This window comes from Trichoplax adhaerens, genomic scaffold (assembly GCF_000150275.1).
Source record: "Trichoplax adhaerens TRIADscaffold_9 genomic scaffold, whole genome shotgun sequence".
NCBI classification, from domain to species: domain Eukaryota; kingdom Metazoa; phylum Placozoa; class Uniplacotomia; order Trichoplacea; family Trichoplacidae; genus Trichoplax; species Trichoplax adhaerens.
Genome location: NW_002060951.1, coordinates 2735930 through 2756752, shown reverse-complemented (window position 1 = coordinate 2756752; position 20823 = coordinate 2735930). Strand labels below are relative to the sequence as shown.

Here is a 20823-nt window from a genome sequence, read left to right as displayed (position 1 = left end):
CTATCGTAACTCGAACCTCGGAAGTACAGTAAGTGGCCATAATAAAATAAAATTAAAATTTTTTTTATCATACGCTGCTCGTCTTTTGAATGTTACTGAAATTTCAGAACCTGAGGAGAAAACTAGCACTGCAGTATTGATAAATATTTTTCCTTTAAAATCAAAATTTATTGAATATAAATATAAATAACTAGGAGTTGAGTAGTTGTTTACAAGCGCATTTACAATTAACACTGTAACAAGGGAATGTGTTTCGGGATTTGAGAGAATTTACCGTAAAGTGATTGTTGCGTTTTCACATAATTTATTTTTCCTATAAAATGAAGTGTGGTAAATTGTTACATCTATCGTAGTAAAACAGATGGCATCATACTGCAAACTATAGATATATTCTCTTATGACTGACTGTACAGTATATTAGATATGATCCGACTGTTCTTTATTTATTTACCAACGACAAGCTCAGTACAGCATACTCGTACATAGTATTACATGAATAGCAATACCTTTTGCGTGATCTCACTAGGCAATTATTACTAGTTGCTGTAAACTCCCGACTGAGTAAGTACTGATGGACATTACGGAAATAGAGGCTAACATTGGTATAATGCTAGTCATAATAATTAATTATGGCTTATCTGCGAGACTTTTCTAGTCGTATTACATAGGCCATCCAAGTTTATAAAGCTAGTCCAGTCAATAAGCAATTACTGATAATTATAATTAAGCGTATATAATGAACTTACGATGTTTTGGTTGTAAAGAATAACTAGTACTGTATAGTGATGAAAATATTTTAAAGAGGCGTGCTTGATCTTAATTAAAATTTGGAAATACAGACTGCATGCCGTTAAGTTTTTAGTAACAATTGTTACCGGTTTGTAGAAATTACTGTACAACATATTTTTTTAATTAACAGTAAACACTTTATAAAGTTTAGCCGCAATTTTACTGCATCGCAATGAAACTTCGCTGACATAAGCGAGTAATAGTATACGTTCATATATGCATTTTTAATTCCTGCTGTCTACCTCTACCTGCTTTAAAATGCTGTAACTTTACACTGCGGTTTTTCATTGTCGTCTTCCATTTTGTCGCTGTTGTGTCCAGAAAAGTGATTCCAGACACTAAATTAGAAGTGCAAGATGGCAAATCCTAATTATGATCCTTGCGAATGCGTATTTGACCAGGAAGGAGCGATGAGAAGGCTTATTTCATTGGTAAGTAAAGACCATCGATAAATGGGACATGTCATCAGAAAATAAGTGCAGCATAGTATTGTGTTTTAGTAGAAATTGAACGCTATAATATGAAATTACTGATGAATATCAAGCAATTAACTAATGAAATTGGATGGATCAGTTATCAGATAAATTAACACGAATTCGATTTTTGCTGCAATGAATAATCATAATTACAATTGTTTATTACTTCAGATAAGAAATTCTCAAACCCATTGTACGGATACACAATGTTTCCAGGATTGTAAGTGTGCTGCTAAATCATAGCTATTAATCCTGTCTGTAAACAGTACTAGCATTTAGCTTCTTTGTCTATTCATTACCATTTTTGATTTATCGTTGTTAGTGTTTGAGTCTTAACTTGTTTTTGTAGCTGTAGATTTACAATCCAGTAACGAAACCCCTCTTCCCCTAATTCTAATTACCGCTTGGATAATCATGGCAGTTTTATTATATCTCGCCAGGTTCGTAGATGTAAACTTTGTTTAGTTACCTTAAAATATAATAAACATAGTTGTGTCTACATGTAATTGAAAAGTATGATATAAACGTTATAGACCATCAAGCCTTCATAATAGCCACAAGCAAAATAATTCCAATGTAAGTTGATTGAATAATATCTGGCCATAGAATACAATTTTATTAAAATTTAATATATAGTAATGTATAGACTTTTATATTAACGAAGTGATTAATATGTTATTATGGAATCAGAGAGATTCGAACCTCCCTCCTTCACCACCAGCTAATTTGTAGCTGGTTGAGTTCGCTATCGATTGGTACTAATGGTTTGCATAGAATTTAGTACAGAAAATATGCGTCTGATACAGGATTACAATTATGGGTGATAAGTTGGCTCCCATTAAACAATCCATAAATTGAACCGTAAACCATTGCTTTTAATGAACTATGGGATGTCACAGTATAAAAACTACTTTAAGAACATTTTACGTTATTAAGCGATGCAACAGAAATGGAGTTCAGATGCGGCACGATAAGTATATGTTATTTAGTCGCTATTTTAATTTGAAGGGTGACTCTCGTAAAGAGAATATACACTCGTATATCTAACATTAATGTTTTTGTGGTATTTTGCTATAAATTAAGATTCTTTATCTTTCAGGATCAAAATTGTACTTCGTTAATATAATAATACAGTATCTTTTCAACAAAACGAAAACTATAGTATAAACTGATTTACGATAATAACTTTTCGATATAACATTTTAGAAATGATTCTATATTTAAGATAACAATGTCACACTGTACGTTGTGGATTACTAAATTTTCATGTGTATGCACATTCTTTTACAACACAATAGTACTTTATTTTTAGATTACAATTCATAACATATATTTACATTTAGTCCCAAATAAGACTTAAAGGATAATTGACATGTTATTTATTAAATTGCAATAAATTGATTATAATTGATTATTATTACACACGCGCTTAAAACAATGGTATTTTAAACAGACGTTACGACATTTATTAGATTTACGAAGATGATGCGTATTAAGTTGTTCCTTAATCTACAAAGTAACAATTTATTCACTGTAAAGGTGTACGGATCCAAAAGTAAAGCTTACAGTTAAACTTATACGCTGTCTCATATGATATAACCTTTCATTTTACTTTACTATAATCACCTTTAATTATTTCAAGAATACCAAATGTGAATTTCTGGATATCTGAGAATGCAATAGATGACCAGTTGCTAAGTTTGTCGATAACCTGTAAAATTGTTTATTAAAGTACAGTATTTGAAATATTTTGATCAATCATTTCTTTTGGTTCATAACGTTTGTACTACTGCAGTTGATCAATCAGCACTATAAATAATCGCTTAATGTCATTGCTCTAACCTTGAAAGGAAAACTCTTATTTTCATTTCCTGCAACAACGAAACTTGCTGACGTCACAATTGCCACTGCAAGAAGTTTATAGTCGTACTTAATGATCATTTTGCTTAGATCAGTGAGAACTTTCTTAGGATTATTCGCATAAAATTCACGATTTATTCTTTCATATATTTGAGTATGCCTCATGTATGTTATGTCTAACAAAGCTACACAAGGTTTGTGAAGAGCTTGAATCTTGGTTTCTCGTAGATCGAAACCTGTGAAATGTAGCATAAGAGTACTAGTATCAACCATGAGGAATCAGGAGTCAGGATAAATTTAAAGACTTAATTTTCACAGAGCTACTTATTATTTTAAGAAGCAGTTGTGTAATGTTCCCTGTATCTACTAATCTCATAAAAATATAGGAACATGATATTAACTTTCATCCGGTTTGTATTTACATGTACTCAAGTCCTACCTAGAGCTTCTAGTAAAGTTTCGACAAAAGTATATGGCATAATTACACCTAAATCGTACTGTAGTGTTTCTAAAACGTATACTTCTGAATCTAAAATTATATTAGAGGCATGACTATTTCCTGTTATTCGATCCAAGAGGTTTTTTATTTCGTTCACTGTAATTTGATTTTTCTGTTGTATTTAATAGATATTTAAAATTGATTTTAATAAATAGATAGTCGTCAGTGATATAATACAGTACAATGAGTACATGCAATGCTGTAGTCATGAAGGACTGATGCAGTATAGTTAGCCATCTCTCTACCATTCGGTAAATACGGTGAAATAGTTTCACTCAAACTTACATTGTTGTTGCTTGCGTATATTTTCGCACATATCTGCAAACAAGTTAGGATTCGCAAGGGCAGTTGATATACAATTATTTTTTCAACTTCATACCATCGTCTTTTTAAATCAGTAATCTGCTTGTATTCTGATCTAAAATAGACAAAAGCACTGCGAATGTGCTCAATCTCAAACCTTGTAAGAATAAAAAAATTGTAATTACTGTAGCTTACATACTGACACTAAAGGACATAAATGGATCTCTTTTACCTATTGAAGATTTCTATTGTTGCATAGCGTACAATCTCTTCCACAACGAAAAAGTCGCATAGAGTGAAGACAATTTCTATGGAAGATGCATAAAATAATATTTTAAAAAAGTATGAAAGTAAAGACAGCTCTTCCATGCAGTACTTAATGAATAGTTTACTATTTTATCTCCAATATTCGATATTTTAGTTATCGAATGGATAAATATCATACTTAAGAATCATAAATAGTTGGTAAGCAGTCATTGCGGCATACAGACACAGTAGTAAGAATTAACTATTAGAAAACATAAAATCTGAATTACCTGCTATCTTATCCGTCTTGAAAAACATAGGTCGCAAACCCTGTCTCCCCTCTTGCATGAAAATTTTGTGTTCTTCTACCAGTAATTCCAGAGAATCCGCTATTATTTTCTTACTTGGTCCGTAACGGTTCGGATTATAAAGTGGATCAGCTACAGTAGCAGGTTATGGCATGCATTAGAGTTTTGATTATAACAAAATACGGATTTTTTGGCACATAGAATTTAGGTTCTATCTTCCTGAATAATCAATATTACCAATTTCGTCCATATCGTTGAATATTGAATGATGTTCTCCTTAGTTACGGACGTATCAGTAGTAGTCTTATTTAAAAGCCTCTTTTCGTCTTACTTTAACTCAGTTTGAGGACCTTCTTGATACGCATATTACTGTACATGATACTACTGTACTTCATTGCTAAAATCCATAGTACATTGTCTAAATATGGGACATATCCGGTAGTATTCACCCTCATCAGATCGTTTTAACTTATTGTGACGACTAATACAATACCGTGAATACCGACCGAAGGTATGAACTGTACGGTTGATAAGTAAGATTATTTTTAAAACACTTTTACGCGATACTCTAGGAATAATTAAAAATTTTCTCTATTTCTAAAGTCTAGTAACTTTACGTATTCAATATAATTGCGAAACATGTTAAATTCTTTTAAAGTATTATAAAACTACTATTGATAAATGCAGGAAGAATATGTTAACTTATACTGTCAATGTATGTCGTGTCACGTATTTCATGTTAGTCGAGAAATTTCCTTTGCAACGTTTTTGACAATGTTAGTAGATACATACGTGGAGATTTAGAGATGTTTGTTCTACAAGTATAGCACGATACGTATACGTGCATCTATACAGTGTACGTACATATATAAATGCTTTGTATTAAAAATTGCTTGTAAGTACCATGTGATCCCTTACATTCGGGTAGCTGTTTGCCACAACTATAAAATAATCATTTCACTATGTCTTTCCTATGCTGATACATACATCTTGTATTTGATTAATGTTTGAAAATAAATTGAGAAGATTAGTAATATACTATGAACTATAAAGAGATTAAGAATAAGAATTATTATCATAGCGATAATATATAATAATTTAATTGAATTGAACATTTTATCAAGAGTTTATCTACTTTATTAAAGAAAAATTTTTGTATCACATAATGTTAGTTCTTATCTTCTAACGTGTCAATCAACGCGTTCCTACAATACTGGGGTTGCACTTGACTAATTTCGGGTTAGAAACAAGGTATTTTATGTGTTGATCTCAACTATTTAATTTGGCACCGTTCTTCCTTCGACTTCACTCTCTACATTAGTAAGAATAACGTCTTGAAATTCAAATTAGAATAAAACTATATGCTCAATTTTTATTAGTACAGCATTTTGTAAATTGGCAATACAGGTAACGCTATGGCATACAGTGCACTTGTACACTGAGTAAAAAGTTTTAAAGTTTTCTTAAATTCGTTCTACTTGTTGGTACCATATCCATAAGATTATTTATGTTAAAGATGCTGCCGTGTTTACTGTGCGTAGAATTTGTGATAATGTGATGCATGTCACAATCCATTTATCGCATATTGATTAAATGCCTAACGTTAGGTAGGATCCAACGATAAATATTTTCAGGCTGTAGCTTTGTGACGCTATTCTTATGCCAACTTCCACACTGCATCATTGTCAAAACTACTTTCTAAAATAGTAATAGATGATATTCCCAAGAATAATCGCTTGGTCTCAGTAATGACAGAATAAATAGACTCTAAGCTTGGCCCTAACAAACCATCAGCAATTGTATTTCATATACTTTATTGATCTAGAGTACAACAGTGACAAATTTGAATTCAAAAATATGCATAAATTGTATTCACACGTTTACTGAGTCGCACAACAAAAATAGCCGCTGAAGGTCGTTCAACAGTAGATATGCACAATTCAAGATCAAGTACGCTGATATTTTTAAGGGCTACGGATAAAGTACAATACAAAATAGTCATGCTACTATTTAGACAATTCATAACAACTGTTAAGATTCTATTTGTAGCTGAAGTAGCTTCTGGCATTCTAAAAACTTAAATTAAGGTTGCCCCAGTCGCTTGTCCATAAATTTCTTTCGGGAAAAACACATCCACCACTAGAATTACATTCGAGCAATATGAATGACATTCAATTTTCCATATCTAGTTTCATTGCGTAATGGTTTATCAGTTCTCATATAAGTATAAATACCTTGCTAGGCTTGCCATCAGGTTCACAGTAGACCTTTTCCAATAAACGAACACCAAGCTCTTGACGTAATTGAGTGAAATATAGTCTCATTAAATCTATTAGAAATTAGTAATGATAACATTTTTAAATAAATGTAAGTTTGAGTGTCATCCAAATTGTAAGCAATAATATGACGTAAAATAAATGTGACTCTTCGTATATTCGTATGTAGTTAATATTCAGTTCTATTTATTCGATGTTAGGTAATTTATCGCTAATGTATGCAGCAGTACCACCATCTGATTTTGAGGGCTTCTGATACAAAGAACTAAGAGGGAATCCAGCCTCGCCTGGTATAACAACATTGGTTAACGCTTCTGTATATAATTCCTTAGTACCAGCATTTTTTGTTGGACACTAATAAAAGACAAAGCATATAAAATGCAATCACGACCCAATTACACGTAATAGCTCATCAAAATTATTAGAAATGAAGACGCTGTTAAAGCACGCCTTATCTCAATTTACCTTCTGCAATTTTTTAAGACATTCAGATATATAAAGAGTCAGGTATATCAAAGTTCTATCTGCATCGCTCTAAATAATAAGTGTCCATATTAAATACAAACATGACACGAATACGATAGTAATTTTTGAATAAAAATAGTTCCATGCTTTACGAATGGCTCTATCGTTGAATATCAAAATTCAGCTTATGGTCATTTTGACAAGTTTGGTAAGCTACAGTGCAGTACCTTACTTCGTAAAATTCTCAGCTAAGGGGACTGAAGAGACTATATTATAGAATACTAGCTGTCTATACTCGCACACAATGACCGGGAAGCTAGTGCTATTTTCTGACTAAGACCACTAAATCTGCATAGACTTACTTACTCATACATAAAATATTGGAGAATAATTAATTAACATACGAGTATATTATATCGTCATAACTAAGAAAGCTTAAATTTTATCCTATACAGGGAAGATAATTTTATATATTGGTTTCCTAGTCTGTATTAATAGATAACACAAAGCATATATCGCAGCAGCCGATCCGCAATCTCCTTGTACTGTAGTGTTTTATGGCAACCGTATCATTATTACCATCCAACGCTTATGGCGTTGTATGATTGAGAAGTAACAACTATTTCAGTAAGTTTTATTCTAAGAATAGACGAAGTACGCAATTCTTAGCAACTACTGTACCGTGAAACCGAAACATACTAACCTTAACTTCATAATTCTTAAACCAAATGTTAGCTTTGAACAAATATAAAGCTTCCTCGATGATGTCTGGAGATCCATCTTAGAAATAAAATGTATCATTAGTATCAAATATAATGTACATTACTAGGGACGGCGTAATACGTCTATCAGATTAATTCTACTATAAACTATTATTATTATACAATCTTTCAAGTACTGTACTGCAATATCAACCTCCTTTTGGAGCGGGACCTTTATAAGATGTATTTATTGGTAGTAAGGCCACGTTACCAATAGACTTTCCTTGATTGGCAAAGCTAGAATGATAAGCCTTAAATAAAGCATTTTTATCCTATTTTTTAGATTTCGTTCGAAGTACAGTAACTGATACGGTATCGTAATCCACCTTACAATAATAATTATCACATGTTACGGATCTTACGTAAATTTTCGTAAAATACTAGGCCCATCGCAGGGCACTTAGCTGCCCACTCATGCGTTTATTGCGGTGTAATATAGAACTATACAGTGGCAGAGAGAGACTGTAAAGTAAGTCACTGATAACTGCAATATAATTATCACATCATGTACTTTATGTAATTTCATACTCAGCTGAAAAATTGTAAAATCGGCTTCAGATTTCAAATATACGTAACAACACAGTATTAGTTATCACTGGTGCGGATTCTTGTTAGGTTACTACCGAAATTATTTTGTAGTACTACTGTATACATACTGTATTGCGTATATGTCTAACGTTTAAGTAAATGATTCTTTAAATTAACCCGATTCGAGAATAAATAAATGCAACGTTACTTCGCAAAAGTAAGTCTTTCCAAATAGCCATAATAATCATAACGCACAATTATTATAGTACAGTATTGTATCGGACTTGGATCAAATGGATACCTTGGTCACTCAGAATCAAAGTCAGATTAATGTAAAATATATAATTTTAAATTTGATATTAGGTACAGTTATAAATTAATGCGCAGAATATCGAATTGCGATTGTACCGTTTACTGTACGTAAATACTGTAGTGTACACCTTCAGTACAACTGTATTTCTTCAAGAGTTCATCCGAAAAGCAATCACCGAAATTGCAAAATCAGTGTCGATACTAAGAGGTCTGGTCAGTACTATGCTATACAGCGCTGTAACTAATATACACGTAATCGCACTATACTATAATTATAAAAATTTAAAATATTTAAGAAATTAGTGGGTTACTTACAGGCATAATAATGGCCAAAGTCTAGGGAAAGGCTGTAAAACGTTAAGGAGGAAAAATTACTTTTACGATAGAGAGCTGAGGACAGCGGGAGGACTAGATGACAACAGTAGATAGATTAATTAAAAGGTTTTAAAGGACAGTACAGTACCGTGCCGCTTCGCTAGCAGTGTCTTAAGTATTTTGTATGCTGTACTGTACAGTACACTGTATAAAAAGGTTTTAAACCGCTGTATCGTACCGTACTGTAAGTACAGTGTACAGTGTACTGTATACTGTACTGTACTGTACTGTACTGTAGGCTAGGTAACAGTTTTCTACTGTACTGTACACTCTACAGTACTTTACTGTACAAGTGTACAGTACAGTACAGTGTACAGTACATACAGTACAGTATTGTACTGTACTTTACACCTGTAAGAAGGGCAGCCTGGCCGATAACATACTGTACTGTATATTTTGTCCTCTCACTGCGTGACCCCCGACTACTATCGTCGCGAATCTCTACACATACTGTACACACACAGAGTACTACAGTAAATGTACAGTATTGTATCCGTTAAGCGATGCAGTACAACACTACATTTCACCTGTCAACTCAGAAGCAAATTACGCTTTAATCCCTATAATTATTAAATCATACGAGATATATTATTGTTGCAGTAACTGCAAATCCCAAAATCGCGTCGCTACCTTTCTACACTTCTGGACACCATAACTGCACTGTATTTATATATATAGTAATTAATTAACTATATTACTGTAAGTACTGTCCAGTGTTCATGCATGACTACGTTCATTGTTGAATAATCGTTATGTACAGTATTTTCGAAGTTACAAATATTAACAGTATGTTAATTTTTATGTTGATTGGAGTTTATCTTTTTTTCAGGACTTTCAGAAGTTCTATACCGTTGTAAGCATGGTTGCGAGAGCCATAAAATTCTGAAATATGAAAGTATTTCTCGTAGATATTTACCTTCACCAGGATAAAAATGCAATTATAATCTTTACATAGCCCTGGCATAATCTTCGTCGATATACCGCATACTGTACTGTTTTACGCAAAGCAATTTATATTCTTATATCACGAAATTATCTTCCGCCAATATCAGTTACGCTGTGCAGATCATTGTAATGCAATAAATAGTGTTAGATCCAATCGAGAATCTTTCACTGTGCTATACAGTACTATACTGTACTGTATTATCCAGTCATACCCTGTGAAACCTTTTATTTACTCAACCGGAGAACTATTTTTTTGGCTGCAGGTTAGTGTTACCATATAAACATTTAAAGGATTGCGTTACTCAACTGACATGGCAGATCATGATAACCCGTTTGGCCGATCACACAGACAAGCATATATGAATCACTCAAGATCTGCTTCTTGGTCATTTTCTAACACCAATCAGACGAACTTGAATAATAATAATTCGGAATTAAGCAGTGGATATGCTACATTAAGATCAATGTTCATTGACCTTGTAAACCCTAGTTTCTCTCCTACTTTATCAGTGCCTTCGAATGGTAATGGTGGGCAACGTACGGCATCATCCCTATCATCTGAACATCCGAATGATATTGATCCTGCTCTAAGTGGGCGTCACACAGACAATCATCTTTCTAATACTGTAAACTTGGGCGAATTGGCTGATACTTCATCACCAATAGAAGAAGATGCTGCAAATATCAGTAATAATTCTGCTTCTAATACCGGGAATGGTCGTGGGGAGTTTAATGCTGTTGCGAAGTGGTTAGAAAAACATGTACCTTTCTTTTTATTAATCTTAGTTCGATTCTTTTGGGATCATCGACTGGGTAACTAAATTTGAATTTTATATATGTATGTACAGTAGTTACTGTATTTCATGGCTTAGCATTCCTGATATACGTAAATGCTCTTAACTATTAAATGCGCAGTTTAAGCTACTGCACTATGCATTTACCAACGTGAAAAGAAACATGCTATACTGTATTATAATTAAATTTTACACTAATTTAATCTATGCTTAACGATTTCGTTTATTAAGTTTCATACAATAATTTGGACAAATTACATAGTATAAGATAACCGAATACATAATATACTGTGAAGCTTCGGTAATATTGACCTTATATTCCTACGAGATTTGACAATAATTATAATTGATCTTTCCGGTTGCAGGTTTACTTGTATTTTTAGGTCTATGTGTTACGTTTGTTCATGGTAACAATACCGTAAGAAGACAAGTAGCTCTGAAGGTCAAGTATACGTAATTTTAATTGCAGTAAACTTCTTAGACTGTAATAGTCTTAAAATATATACAAAGTATAAATAGTTACATGCAAGTTTGGTAGGTTCAACAATTTGCTTACCCATGGCCACCTGTCAATCAGATAATTACTACTGCATGATACCAATCTCTCGATAATTTGTAGTCTGATGACAAAATTTGTTTACTTTGATACAGGAGCGTAGGCAATTTCGTATATTGCTATGGATGATAATATTTTTACTTGGGAATGTCCTTTTCATATATTACGTGTTTCATGAGCAGCAACTCTATAGATGGTATTTTAACCAGCTTCTATACATAATTATACTTTAATTATCTTCTGTAATTTCTTAAATTAAAGACATATTCTATGGAAGCGTTAATATATCTGTGCTGTTATAGCAATCAAGACTTTGCTTGCAGTATAGGTAAATTTACTAATTCAGGTAATAACTTGGATAACACTACTATAGTTTATACTTGATGGCGGCGAACTTTAAGGAATGTACCATTTGGAATGTGTTTTGGGTTGTAGGAATTACAGGTAATGTAATAAAGCTAAAGTAAATTATGATCACACTCTGTAATTAAAAGTAAGACTTTAAAAATTGTAATGTAGTGGCTTTATGTTTAAGAACTATAACTTAAAATTTGTATGTTGCTTTGGTCATATGGATTTTGTGATGATAATGACCAGAAAATATTGGTTATTGAATAATTTCAGATTATGTGATACGGTTTGTGACGATGATGCTCAAGTGCCTTATTGCATCGTTATGCAAGCGCGTCATTGCGTTTAAAATGAGGGTAAGTTTACATAGTTTTCAACCATATCAACTACGAATCTATAAGATACAGTATATATTAGATGATGAAATAAACCTCTAATTATATTCGAAAGTGAGTTCGTATGTGGTAAGAATTATCGGTGTCTCGTATGTTAGTTACCCATTGATTCTTCTCTTTCATACGTAATTACACACCAGATGTATCGCGTAATATAGATATAATTTGCTATATTTCAGGGAAAGTACTACATGTTCTTAGAACATCTATCTCAGTTATATCGGATGTTAATCCCAATACCGTTATGGTCGAAGTACTTTTCCGAAAATGACGATGTTGGACACGTCTTTTCCGTTGCTTCTGTAGCAATATACTTTGCAATTAAAGTATGTTTGCTGATATTCAAGCAGATTGTCTTATTTTGCACTTAAGATGCTAGCAGTTCCATTCAGATATTCTTGTATATACATATCAATCCTTTAAAGTTCTTTTGCATATTTTAGGGGGTTATGACCTTTAGCAAGCTTCGTGAGGTTTATCAATCATATTTAGGCCTTTGGCAAGATCTTGTAAGAGCAGTTTCTGAATCTTGTGTTCAATAAGGGAGCTAGGTGTATAAATTTTAGAATTTATAAGTTCATATTATACTAAGACAATAATATTATATTCATACTATCTTAAAGCAATACGGAACAACGCCAACCAAAGAAGAACTTATTGAATCAGGAGCTTTATGTCCTATCTGCCAGGAGGAAATAAAGGAACCAATCAAGCTTGATTGTAAAGTATGGATAGAAATTTATTGTTCGCTTATTGAACGATCTTTAATTTAATATTATCGCTGTTTTACATTTTAGCATATATTTTGCGATGACTGTATATCACTGTGGTTTGATCGTGAAAGGAGCTGTCCTCTTTGCCGGGCACGAATAGCGCATGGCCCTATGTGGAGAGACGGATCAACATCGGCATTTATTCAAGTTTTTTAATAGAAAAGCAATTTCAATACATTTATCGCTCTGGAAATACTATTAATAAGGATTTGTAGGCTATGATCTACGCAATAAGAGAAATTTGTATGAGTATTTTAATAGTTGTATGGTATTTTCAGGATCTAATTTTCAGTTAAGTAGTTCATCGTATCTGTCTTATCCAGTGTTTATCTAATGATATAAAATATGTTATCAAATATCCTCTTAGGGATTACAAATTTACTGGTACCATAGATAAATTAAAATTGTAAATATGGTTCATCGAACCACGCTTATGTTAAAGATATCCAGTTTTGTATATACTTCAGTCTGCAATAGACCTTCTATCAGATAAGATTAGCGAGATATTCACTGTCAATTTGTTAAATTCTTTATTCGCTTATTTTTGCTGATACTAGAATGACTTCATCATCCAAGGCCAGTAATGATTCCATTAGAATACTTTACAATTTAGTAGTTTAATGCTGCAATCAAATTTTATTAAACACAATTACATCAGAGTGTACTGTTTGCACTATTTATTTTAATTCTATTTGCTGTTACTTGGATATCAAGCTGTCAACATTACGTTGTAGATACATCACTGTATAAAATAGAAAATTCTGTATGATCAATTGCCGGCGATCGTGTTAACAGATTGTATTATAGTATCGTAAAGTGATGAAAAAATCTCGTAATCTAAATTCAACTCTACTAAATTCCGCTTAGGCTGTAATTCGATGTCTTCACAAATTGCCAATTACTCCAGTTAATTCCTTTAATTCTCGTAATATTGTGTATTTGAATCATTAGCAGGCTAACAATTTGCTTATAGCAGAATGAGGGGACGATTTTAAGCGAATATGTATCATTTTGACATAGGCTTTGATATACCAGTACAAAATAGAGTTAATGTTGTTAATTGAAATCACAGAACGTTTACTAAATACTGTTAGTCATATAGCAATTTAGAGTATATGCGTATCCAGTAAATACGTACACTTAAGATAAATTTAATATCAGTTCAAGATGGGATTTAAAAGATGCTAAAAGACTGATATACTGCAGTAGTAAGATGAGTTTATATTGACTGCTTAATAGCGTTACATGCGCTATCAAAGCTTAGAAGGCATACCGGATACGTTACTAAATATTTTGTATTATGATTTGATCAATTGAATGCAGATATATGAAAAATTAGATTAAATATTTCGTGACGAGACTAAATTGCTCTACTGTACAATTAAAATTTCGAAATTAGGTTGCGTACCGTTACTCATTCTAGTCTATGTTCTAGTTACTGTTTTATAAAAATAGGTTTTTAGGTACTTTCTAGACTGTATAAAATTAAGATATGACTACCGAAGTAATGTAGTGTATTTTAGCAAAGAAATAGCCAAGCATAGTAAGTTAGGTAGTTTATTACTCGATTCACACAGTGCAACTGATAAATACAAAAGTTAATTTAAATAAGTAGATTAATTATAACATAGTATTGCTATAGATCATAAGGGTATATTATGATTCAGGACATTATATTTCTACATCATACAGTATTGAAGTTACAATGTATTGCTTTACATCTTATGCACTACAATCTTTTTATTATAAGTCAGGTAGATTTCATCGTGCCAAAATTGCAAAAGCAAAAGGCAATACAGTTGCTTTACATAGTATCTAAGGTACGCGTATTGTAAAGTTTAAGGAAAATGAATGTGATATCAACTCCTATTTTCTGTTTATAATAGTTAACTAACGGCAGAGCGCTTGTGAAGTTTCGCGTTCCATATCCTTTCATATTATATGTTAGCAAAGTCCGCAACGCTTTTCAGTACGGTTTCGAAACATTAATGGATCGAAATCATAAGGAATCCCCAATATAGTACAGTTAGCCATTTCTGTACTTTTAGTACTTCCGATAGAGTGTAAGTTTTATAAAATTACGGAAGAGCTTCCGACAAAAATGCCTTCAAAGGCCTTCTCTCAAGCTGTACACGTATTCTTAATGAACTTAAAGTAAAAGCTCGAATCTTAAATTGAGTCTTATTCACATCTTTCTAAAGGTGACTATAGCTTCAAACGTGAACTATTTGCCATTTCTAATTGATAATGTAATCATGTCAGCGACTTCTGAGAGAAGTCCCTACATCATACCAAGGATTAGAGTATTTCTGTAAGCTTTAGATCAAGTAAATCTACTGCAAAGCCTCTTCATCTGAGTTAATTCACTATACTGAATACGGATATATATCCAGTCATTCGCATTACGATGAGCGCATCTGTATAATATTCTAAAAATCTTCGCATTGCAGTAACAGTACTGCACATTTGTATTTATAATAATAATTCAAACTATTTACAAAGCTCCACTGCTTACGTGAACGATCTTGTAACGACATCATAAACATATCTCGGCTGCTAATAACTGCAATAAACGTACTAGTAAATATTGCATTCATTGGCATCAATCTCCAGCATGATAGTTAAAAACTAATGATGCTATACATTATATATATATTACAATATTGAAAATAAAAGTATTAAAAAATCAAGCTGAATTCATGACATGAGTATTGATTAGTCTACGTTGAAGATAGCCTTCGATTGTATCTTACACATACAGTATTTAAGGAGACATATCTCGTCAATTCAGCGTAACATTTGAAGGTGGTGTTTGAATTAATTTAATAAAATGCTGCTTGATTATAAAAATTTAACGAAAATAATGCAATAATTCATTAAGAACAATGAAACGTTCTTGTTTACTTCTGTGCGATAATCGCCCTTAATATCGAATCCATTCTTAAAAATTAAAGACTTGAAAATCAGGAAGCCGTTAACAACTGTAGTACGATATGATGCGACGTGAAAGTAATGACTTAATTGAGTAGATTTAAATACTTTCCCATTTAATAAAAGGATGAATTAGTAAATACCCGGTATCTTATCACATAGTCCATATTTATCGTACTCTTAATGTACTATACTTCAATTGTCAACGGCAAAGAGCTGTATATACTGCACGCTTGTGCACGAGACGTTCTTAATATCAGAATTGACGTACTAAATTTAATTGACTGATAATTACAGTTAATTGTAATTTTCACCTCCTCTTTGCCCAAGTTAATGCTGTCTATTGTCCGATTAGACAAAAGTTAGTAAACCTTATTACTGTATTATACAGAATTCTTTATACGGCTCCTTACCTATCAAGTATTCGGTCGTGAGTCATGATATTAGCAATTTCATTAAATTGCGCTACCTATAAATTAGAAATAATAAATAGTGCTGTGTCTAACTGTAAATAAGAACATCTAAACACGAAAAAAATTAAAACGACAGTATAATATTAGAGCAATACTGTAATTATTAAATTCAATCTCATCATTCATACATATGTATTATAGTATTATCATTAATTGGTGCCAACACAGCCCGACGTACCGTAAGTATTAAATTGTATAATTATATGAGGATATCATTTCTAAAACTATTTGTTATACGCCATTAATCATCACTGACTACCTAGTAATTATCTACTATTAACCGCCGTATGTATTTATGTCGCTATACGAGTTTTCTTATTACATAGTAACCTTTAAAGTATTATTTAAAGAATCTGATTGTAGAGATTACAGATCACAGCAGGTATTTAATACTAATTTAACAAGTGTAGATTCTAGTGTAGTGTATTATGTGCTGCATAATTGGGCTAATCTCTTAAAACATAATCGAGGTTTTATTCAAAAATTTTCTTACAGAATTTCATTGAAATATAGCCTTCATCGCGATATTCTACTTTAAAAAGAAATAGAATAGAAGTTATTCAGTTTCAAGAAATAAAAACAAGAAGGGATATTATTACGTTTAAATCGAAAACTAATTACAGCAATTACTTTTTGCTTTAAGTAAAGTATTAAGCAGTTTATTCCATCATTGCAGTAAACATTAATACATTAGTTGTACGGCCTGAATATCTTTACTGCTGGCTAGTTTCTTTATTACGTTGAATTTGGCATTTCGTATGTCCTTTGTAGAGTATAATTTGAAGATTAAGTAATATCTTATAACTAATAATATATATCTAGTCATATTAGGCTAAGTTAATAGTAGGCAACAAGCCCGGCAGCTGTACAGTATTTAAAATAGTTTATTAATTTGTATTCTTCCTTCTACATTAATAAATCCCCAAAATTTTGACTACAATAATTGGAACTAGATAGACCGCTACGACAATGAATATAAAACATCAGTTTTAGATTTGCGATAAACTTATAAAGTTATTCAAATCGATGCCAATCATTGCTTGACAATTATTCTTAACATTTACATTAACAGTATTCAAAATTTTAATTAGTTAATATTAGATTAATTCATGAGAACCATACTACCTTATATGTAGATCATTAGAAGAACAGTATCGACTCTTTAGGGCTACTGTAGGTATTTACTTGTAATACTTTCAATAAATAAAGTATTTAGGATGTAATTTGCGCATGGTAATTAAATTAAAAATGTTAGAAATGACACAACAATGTAATTTAGGCCTGCACAATGAGATGATGAGAATACAACTTTGTCTTAAAATTAACACTGATCTTTAGTCAATAGAACATATCCTACCTGACTGAATTTAAAAAATTAAGTCTATAGAAAGTACACTTTCCTGTACAATGTATACATACAATGCATATACTTCTGCAAAATACTAAAGTGATACTGTCGCTTTAAATAATATTTAAGTTATGCTGCTAGAAATTACTTATGATAATGCAGTATGATAATTCTAAACTGTGCAACCACGTTTGAATTACTGAATACTATTTAAAAAGCTGATTGATGATACGGGCTCAAGAACTCAATTTCAATTGAATGATCTGTGCATGAAATTGAAAGGACTTGTAACGGTTTATGGTGTACCCTTCTGATTGTTGTATCAATATGATACAATTATTTAATAATGAAGATAATTAAGATGTCAATGAAGTGTATTATACAACTTTGAATATTTCATGTCAATCACGATCGTAATGAGAAATTAATCATTCTTACTCTTATCAAAAACTTTGACATTAACAACATTATCGTGTCATTAATGATACGGTATAGTATGTTAAACACTAAACCATCATCACTCCGAATCTGGCAAACATTTAAGCATTGTCTTAAATGCGTACAGTCGATATAAACGACAATGTATTATATAATAACAGTTCCCTTTTATTTTTGTTTACAATCCTTTAGTACATACTATATTCTTCTTTATTTACTTTGTTTTTCGTTTTCCTTTTGTTCATTAACGATAGTTTTCAATTTAGCAACTTCCGAATAACAAAAAATATTTTAAATTTAATGAGAATATCTGTCTACATGTTTTAATGTTTCAATATCTGATAAAATCTTCATTTTAAATGAATTTTTATTGTTTTAAATAACACTTTAAATTGTGCTTTAATCACTACGTATATTGAACTGGTCATTACTAGCGTACCCCTGCCATTAACTGATTTATGCTTGACATTACATTTGTAATAATGAAAATCATAGCATTATTAATAATTATGATCAGAATGATTTAATTGAAAATTTTTTGATTCGATTTAGCACAACTGTCAGCAGTAACTTAACAGTAGCAAGAGTAAAATCGTGTTAATTTTTTCGATCAGATACGTTTCAATAATACCGTCATCGAAAATAGAAATATGGAAGCTAAGCAGTCTATTAGCCACGGCGTTAGTCATCAGATGATCAGTAATATGGCTAAGAAACAACGTCGTGCTAGAACGACATTTACACGTGATCAACTAAAAGATCTGGAGTCGTTGTTTGAGAAAACGCACTATCCTGATATAGTTGCAAGAGAAGAGATTGGGCAAAAACTAGGCTTATCTGAGGCAAGAATTCAAGTAGGTCTATTAGTTTCAATTTCGTAACTTTAAAGAGCACTTATGCTATCCTGTACAGGTTGCTGATATAAAATTAGTAGCAGACATTTTAATCAGATTTAGCTATCATCAAATACTATCTCATTATCACATTAAAGTAGCCGTTATAATTATTTAATCGACTTGATGGCTTAATTTTATCATTAGAATACTAAAATGAAAAGTAGTAACCATAAATTAAGAATAATTTTTCCCATTCTCTTGACTTCTAAATTAATTTCCCTGATACTTCCTATGTTCATTGGAGTTTCTACATTCTAATCGTTTTAATTTATAAAATTGACTAATTAAAAAGGTATTTGAGTTCTGAATCTACCCCTGATTAAAATACTAAGTTTCAAGTAATAAGTTATTGTTAGGAGCTTTAGGAATTGCAAATTTTTTACTATTTTTGCTTATATAATATGACCATACGTATATCAACGCTCATTTTCTAGCCTAGAAGGAGCAATTATTTATGAGAGAATTAATAAATAATATAGAATTAATCATTTCTATGTAGGATTATGTTAACAAATATGCAAGGGGTTGATGGAAGCAATTAAAAAATAAGTCTTTTGATCTTATTTATTGTCGTTTTGGGTAGATATTATCAAATGATTAAAATACATTAGTAAATAATAATTATAGGAGAAATTAGAATTCACGACTTTTCGTAGTTATTAGTCTTTATGATCTGCGAGAATTGATAGCGATAAAATTTAGTCGAAATTTTTTATAGTTTGAATAAAATTCTGGTATAAGAAAGATATCAATAACTCTTCTGTTCAAATTTTATTCTCTATTACAACGAACTGGTTGTAAGTTGATACCTGAAATTTTATTTAATTAAAAATATCCATACTGTGACGTAAGTTATAATTCCTACAACTATCCTAAAAACGTGGGTTTTGTATAATAGCACTTGAAAATGTTTGTGATAGAATGTTAATAATACGAGTAAATAGTAGATTAAGATATGATAGAAAGTATACGGTGACTTACTACTGTGTAGTTAACGCTTGCAACTTCAGTATTTTAAATCTTCTATTGAAATATTTCAATACCAGATTTGGTTTCAGAATCGCAGAGCACGTTGGCGTAGAAAAGAAAGGATCTACAATCCGTCATGCTACGGTTTAAGAGCGTTACAAGCGCAAGTTTTCTCTCTACCATCCACTTCGGAACCACCACAGTATTATCCTCCACCGTGTGTTAGTATGGGGAGTAATAGTACTAATCCAGTTTCTGTTCACCCAAATAGACTCTTAACACCTTCATCTAGTGTCAATAGTCAAAATGCATTAACTTATCAAGTCTGTAAATTCCCACCTTATGGAAACTCGGTGACATCAGTCACTGCCCCGATGGATGTTTTACAACATTCAATGCAGCGGTTATCGTCATCTAATGAAAGCGGCATATACTATGATGGGCTGAATGTGGTTCAGCGTACCGACAGCGCACCATTCCTTAGTCAAATGAAAATTTCAGACAGGAGATATGGCGATTAATTTCTGATACGGAAAGAAATTCTTTAAGTGCCGAAGATTAATAAAACTAGAATAATAACATATAGTTCATGTGCGTATAATTCATATTTTAAGGAAATTATTGGAAATAGTTAATTAAGATACAAAGACCTTATGATACAGTCATCACCTAAAAGTAGAAGATTATGATGGTATAATTTTATTTTACTTTATCATTTACATTCGATTAACGATATATAAAATATCGTTCTGTAGA

At 31.7% G+C, this 20823-nt stretch overlaps 5 protein-coding genes across 5 annotated transcripts; 3 read left to right on the top strand and 2 right to left on the bottom strand.

Moving 5' to 3' along the window:
• Window positions 1-2868: 2868 nt before the first annotated feature.
• Window positions 2869-4731, bottom strand: TRIADDRAFT_59108 (uncharacterized protein; the record flags this gene model as incomplete). The annotated part of the gene is made up of 7 exons (XM_002114985.1): window positions 2869-2976; window positions 3108-3361; window positions 3565-3736; window positions 3910-4084; window positions 4160-4235; window positions 4464-4613; window positions 4719-4731. 7 exons carry the CDS (start codon window positions 4729-4731, stop codon window positions 2869-2871), a joined length of 948 nt encoding a protein of 315 aa, XP_002115021.1.
• A 1832-nt stretch (window positions 4732-6563) lies between these two features.
• On the bottom strand, window positions 6564-8234 carry TRIADDRAFT_28737 (uncharacterized protein; the record flags this gene model as incomplete). The annotated part of the gene is made up of 6 exons (XM_002114984.1): window positions 6564-6620; window positions 6716-6810; window positions 6988-7111; window positions 7223-7291; window positions 7926-8002; window positions 8138-8234. Coding segments are annotated over 6 exons (519 nt in total), but the record flags the coding sequence as incomplete, so codon positions are not given.
• Window positions 8235-10454: 2220 nt separating this feature from the next.
• TRIADDRAFT_59106 (uncharacterized protein) lies at window positions 10455-10964 on the top strand (the record flags this gene model as incomplete). The annotated part of the gene is made up of 1 exon (XM_002115152.1): window positions 10455-10964. The coding sequence occupies one exon, from the start codon at window positions 10455-10457 to the stop codon at window positions 10962-10964; it is 510 nt and encodes a 169-aa protein (XP_002115188.1).
• Window positions 10965-11331: 367 nt separating this feature from the next.
• Window positions 11332-13168, top strand: TRIADDRAFT_28618 (uncharacterized protein; the record flags this gene model as incomplete). The annotated part of the gene is made up of 7 exons (XM_002115151.1): window positions 11332-11379; window positions 11589-11689; window positions 11867-11937; window positions 12118-12200; window positions 12419-12592; window positions 12863-12964; window positions 13037-13168. Coding segments are annotated over 7 exons (711 nt in total), but the record flags the coding sequence as incomplete, so codon positions are not given.
• Window positions 13169-18921: 5753 nt separating this feature from the next.
• On the top strand, window positions 18922-20186 carry TRIADDRAFT_9493 (uncharacterized protein; the record flags this gene model as incomplete). The annotated part of the gene is made up of 2 exons (XM_002115150.1): window positions 18922-19056; window positions 20145-20186. Coding segments are annotated over 2 exons (177 nt in total), but the record flags the coding sequence as incomplete, so codon positions are not given.
• Between the last annotated feature and the right edge of the window lie 637 nt (window positions 20187-20823).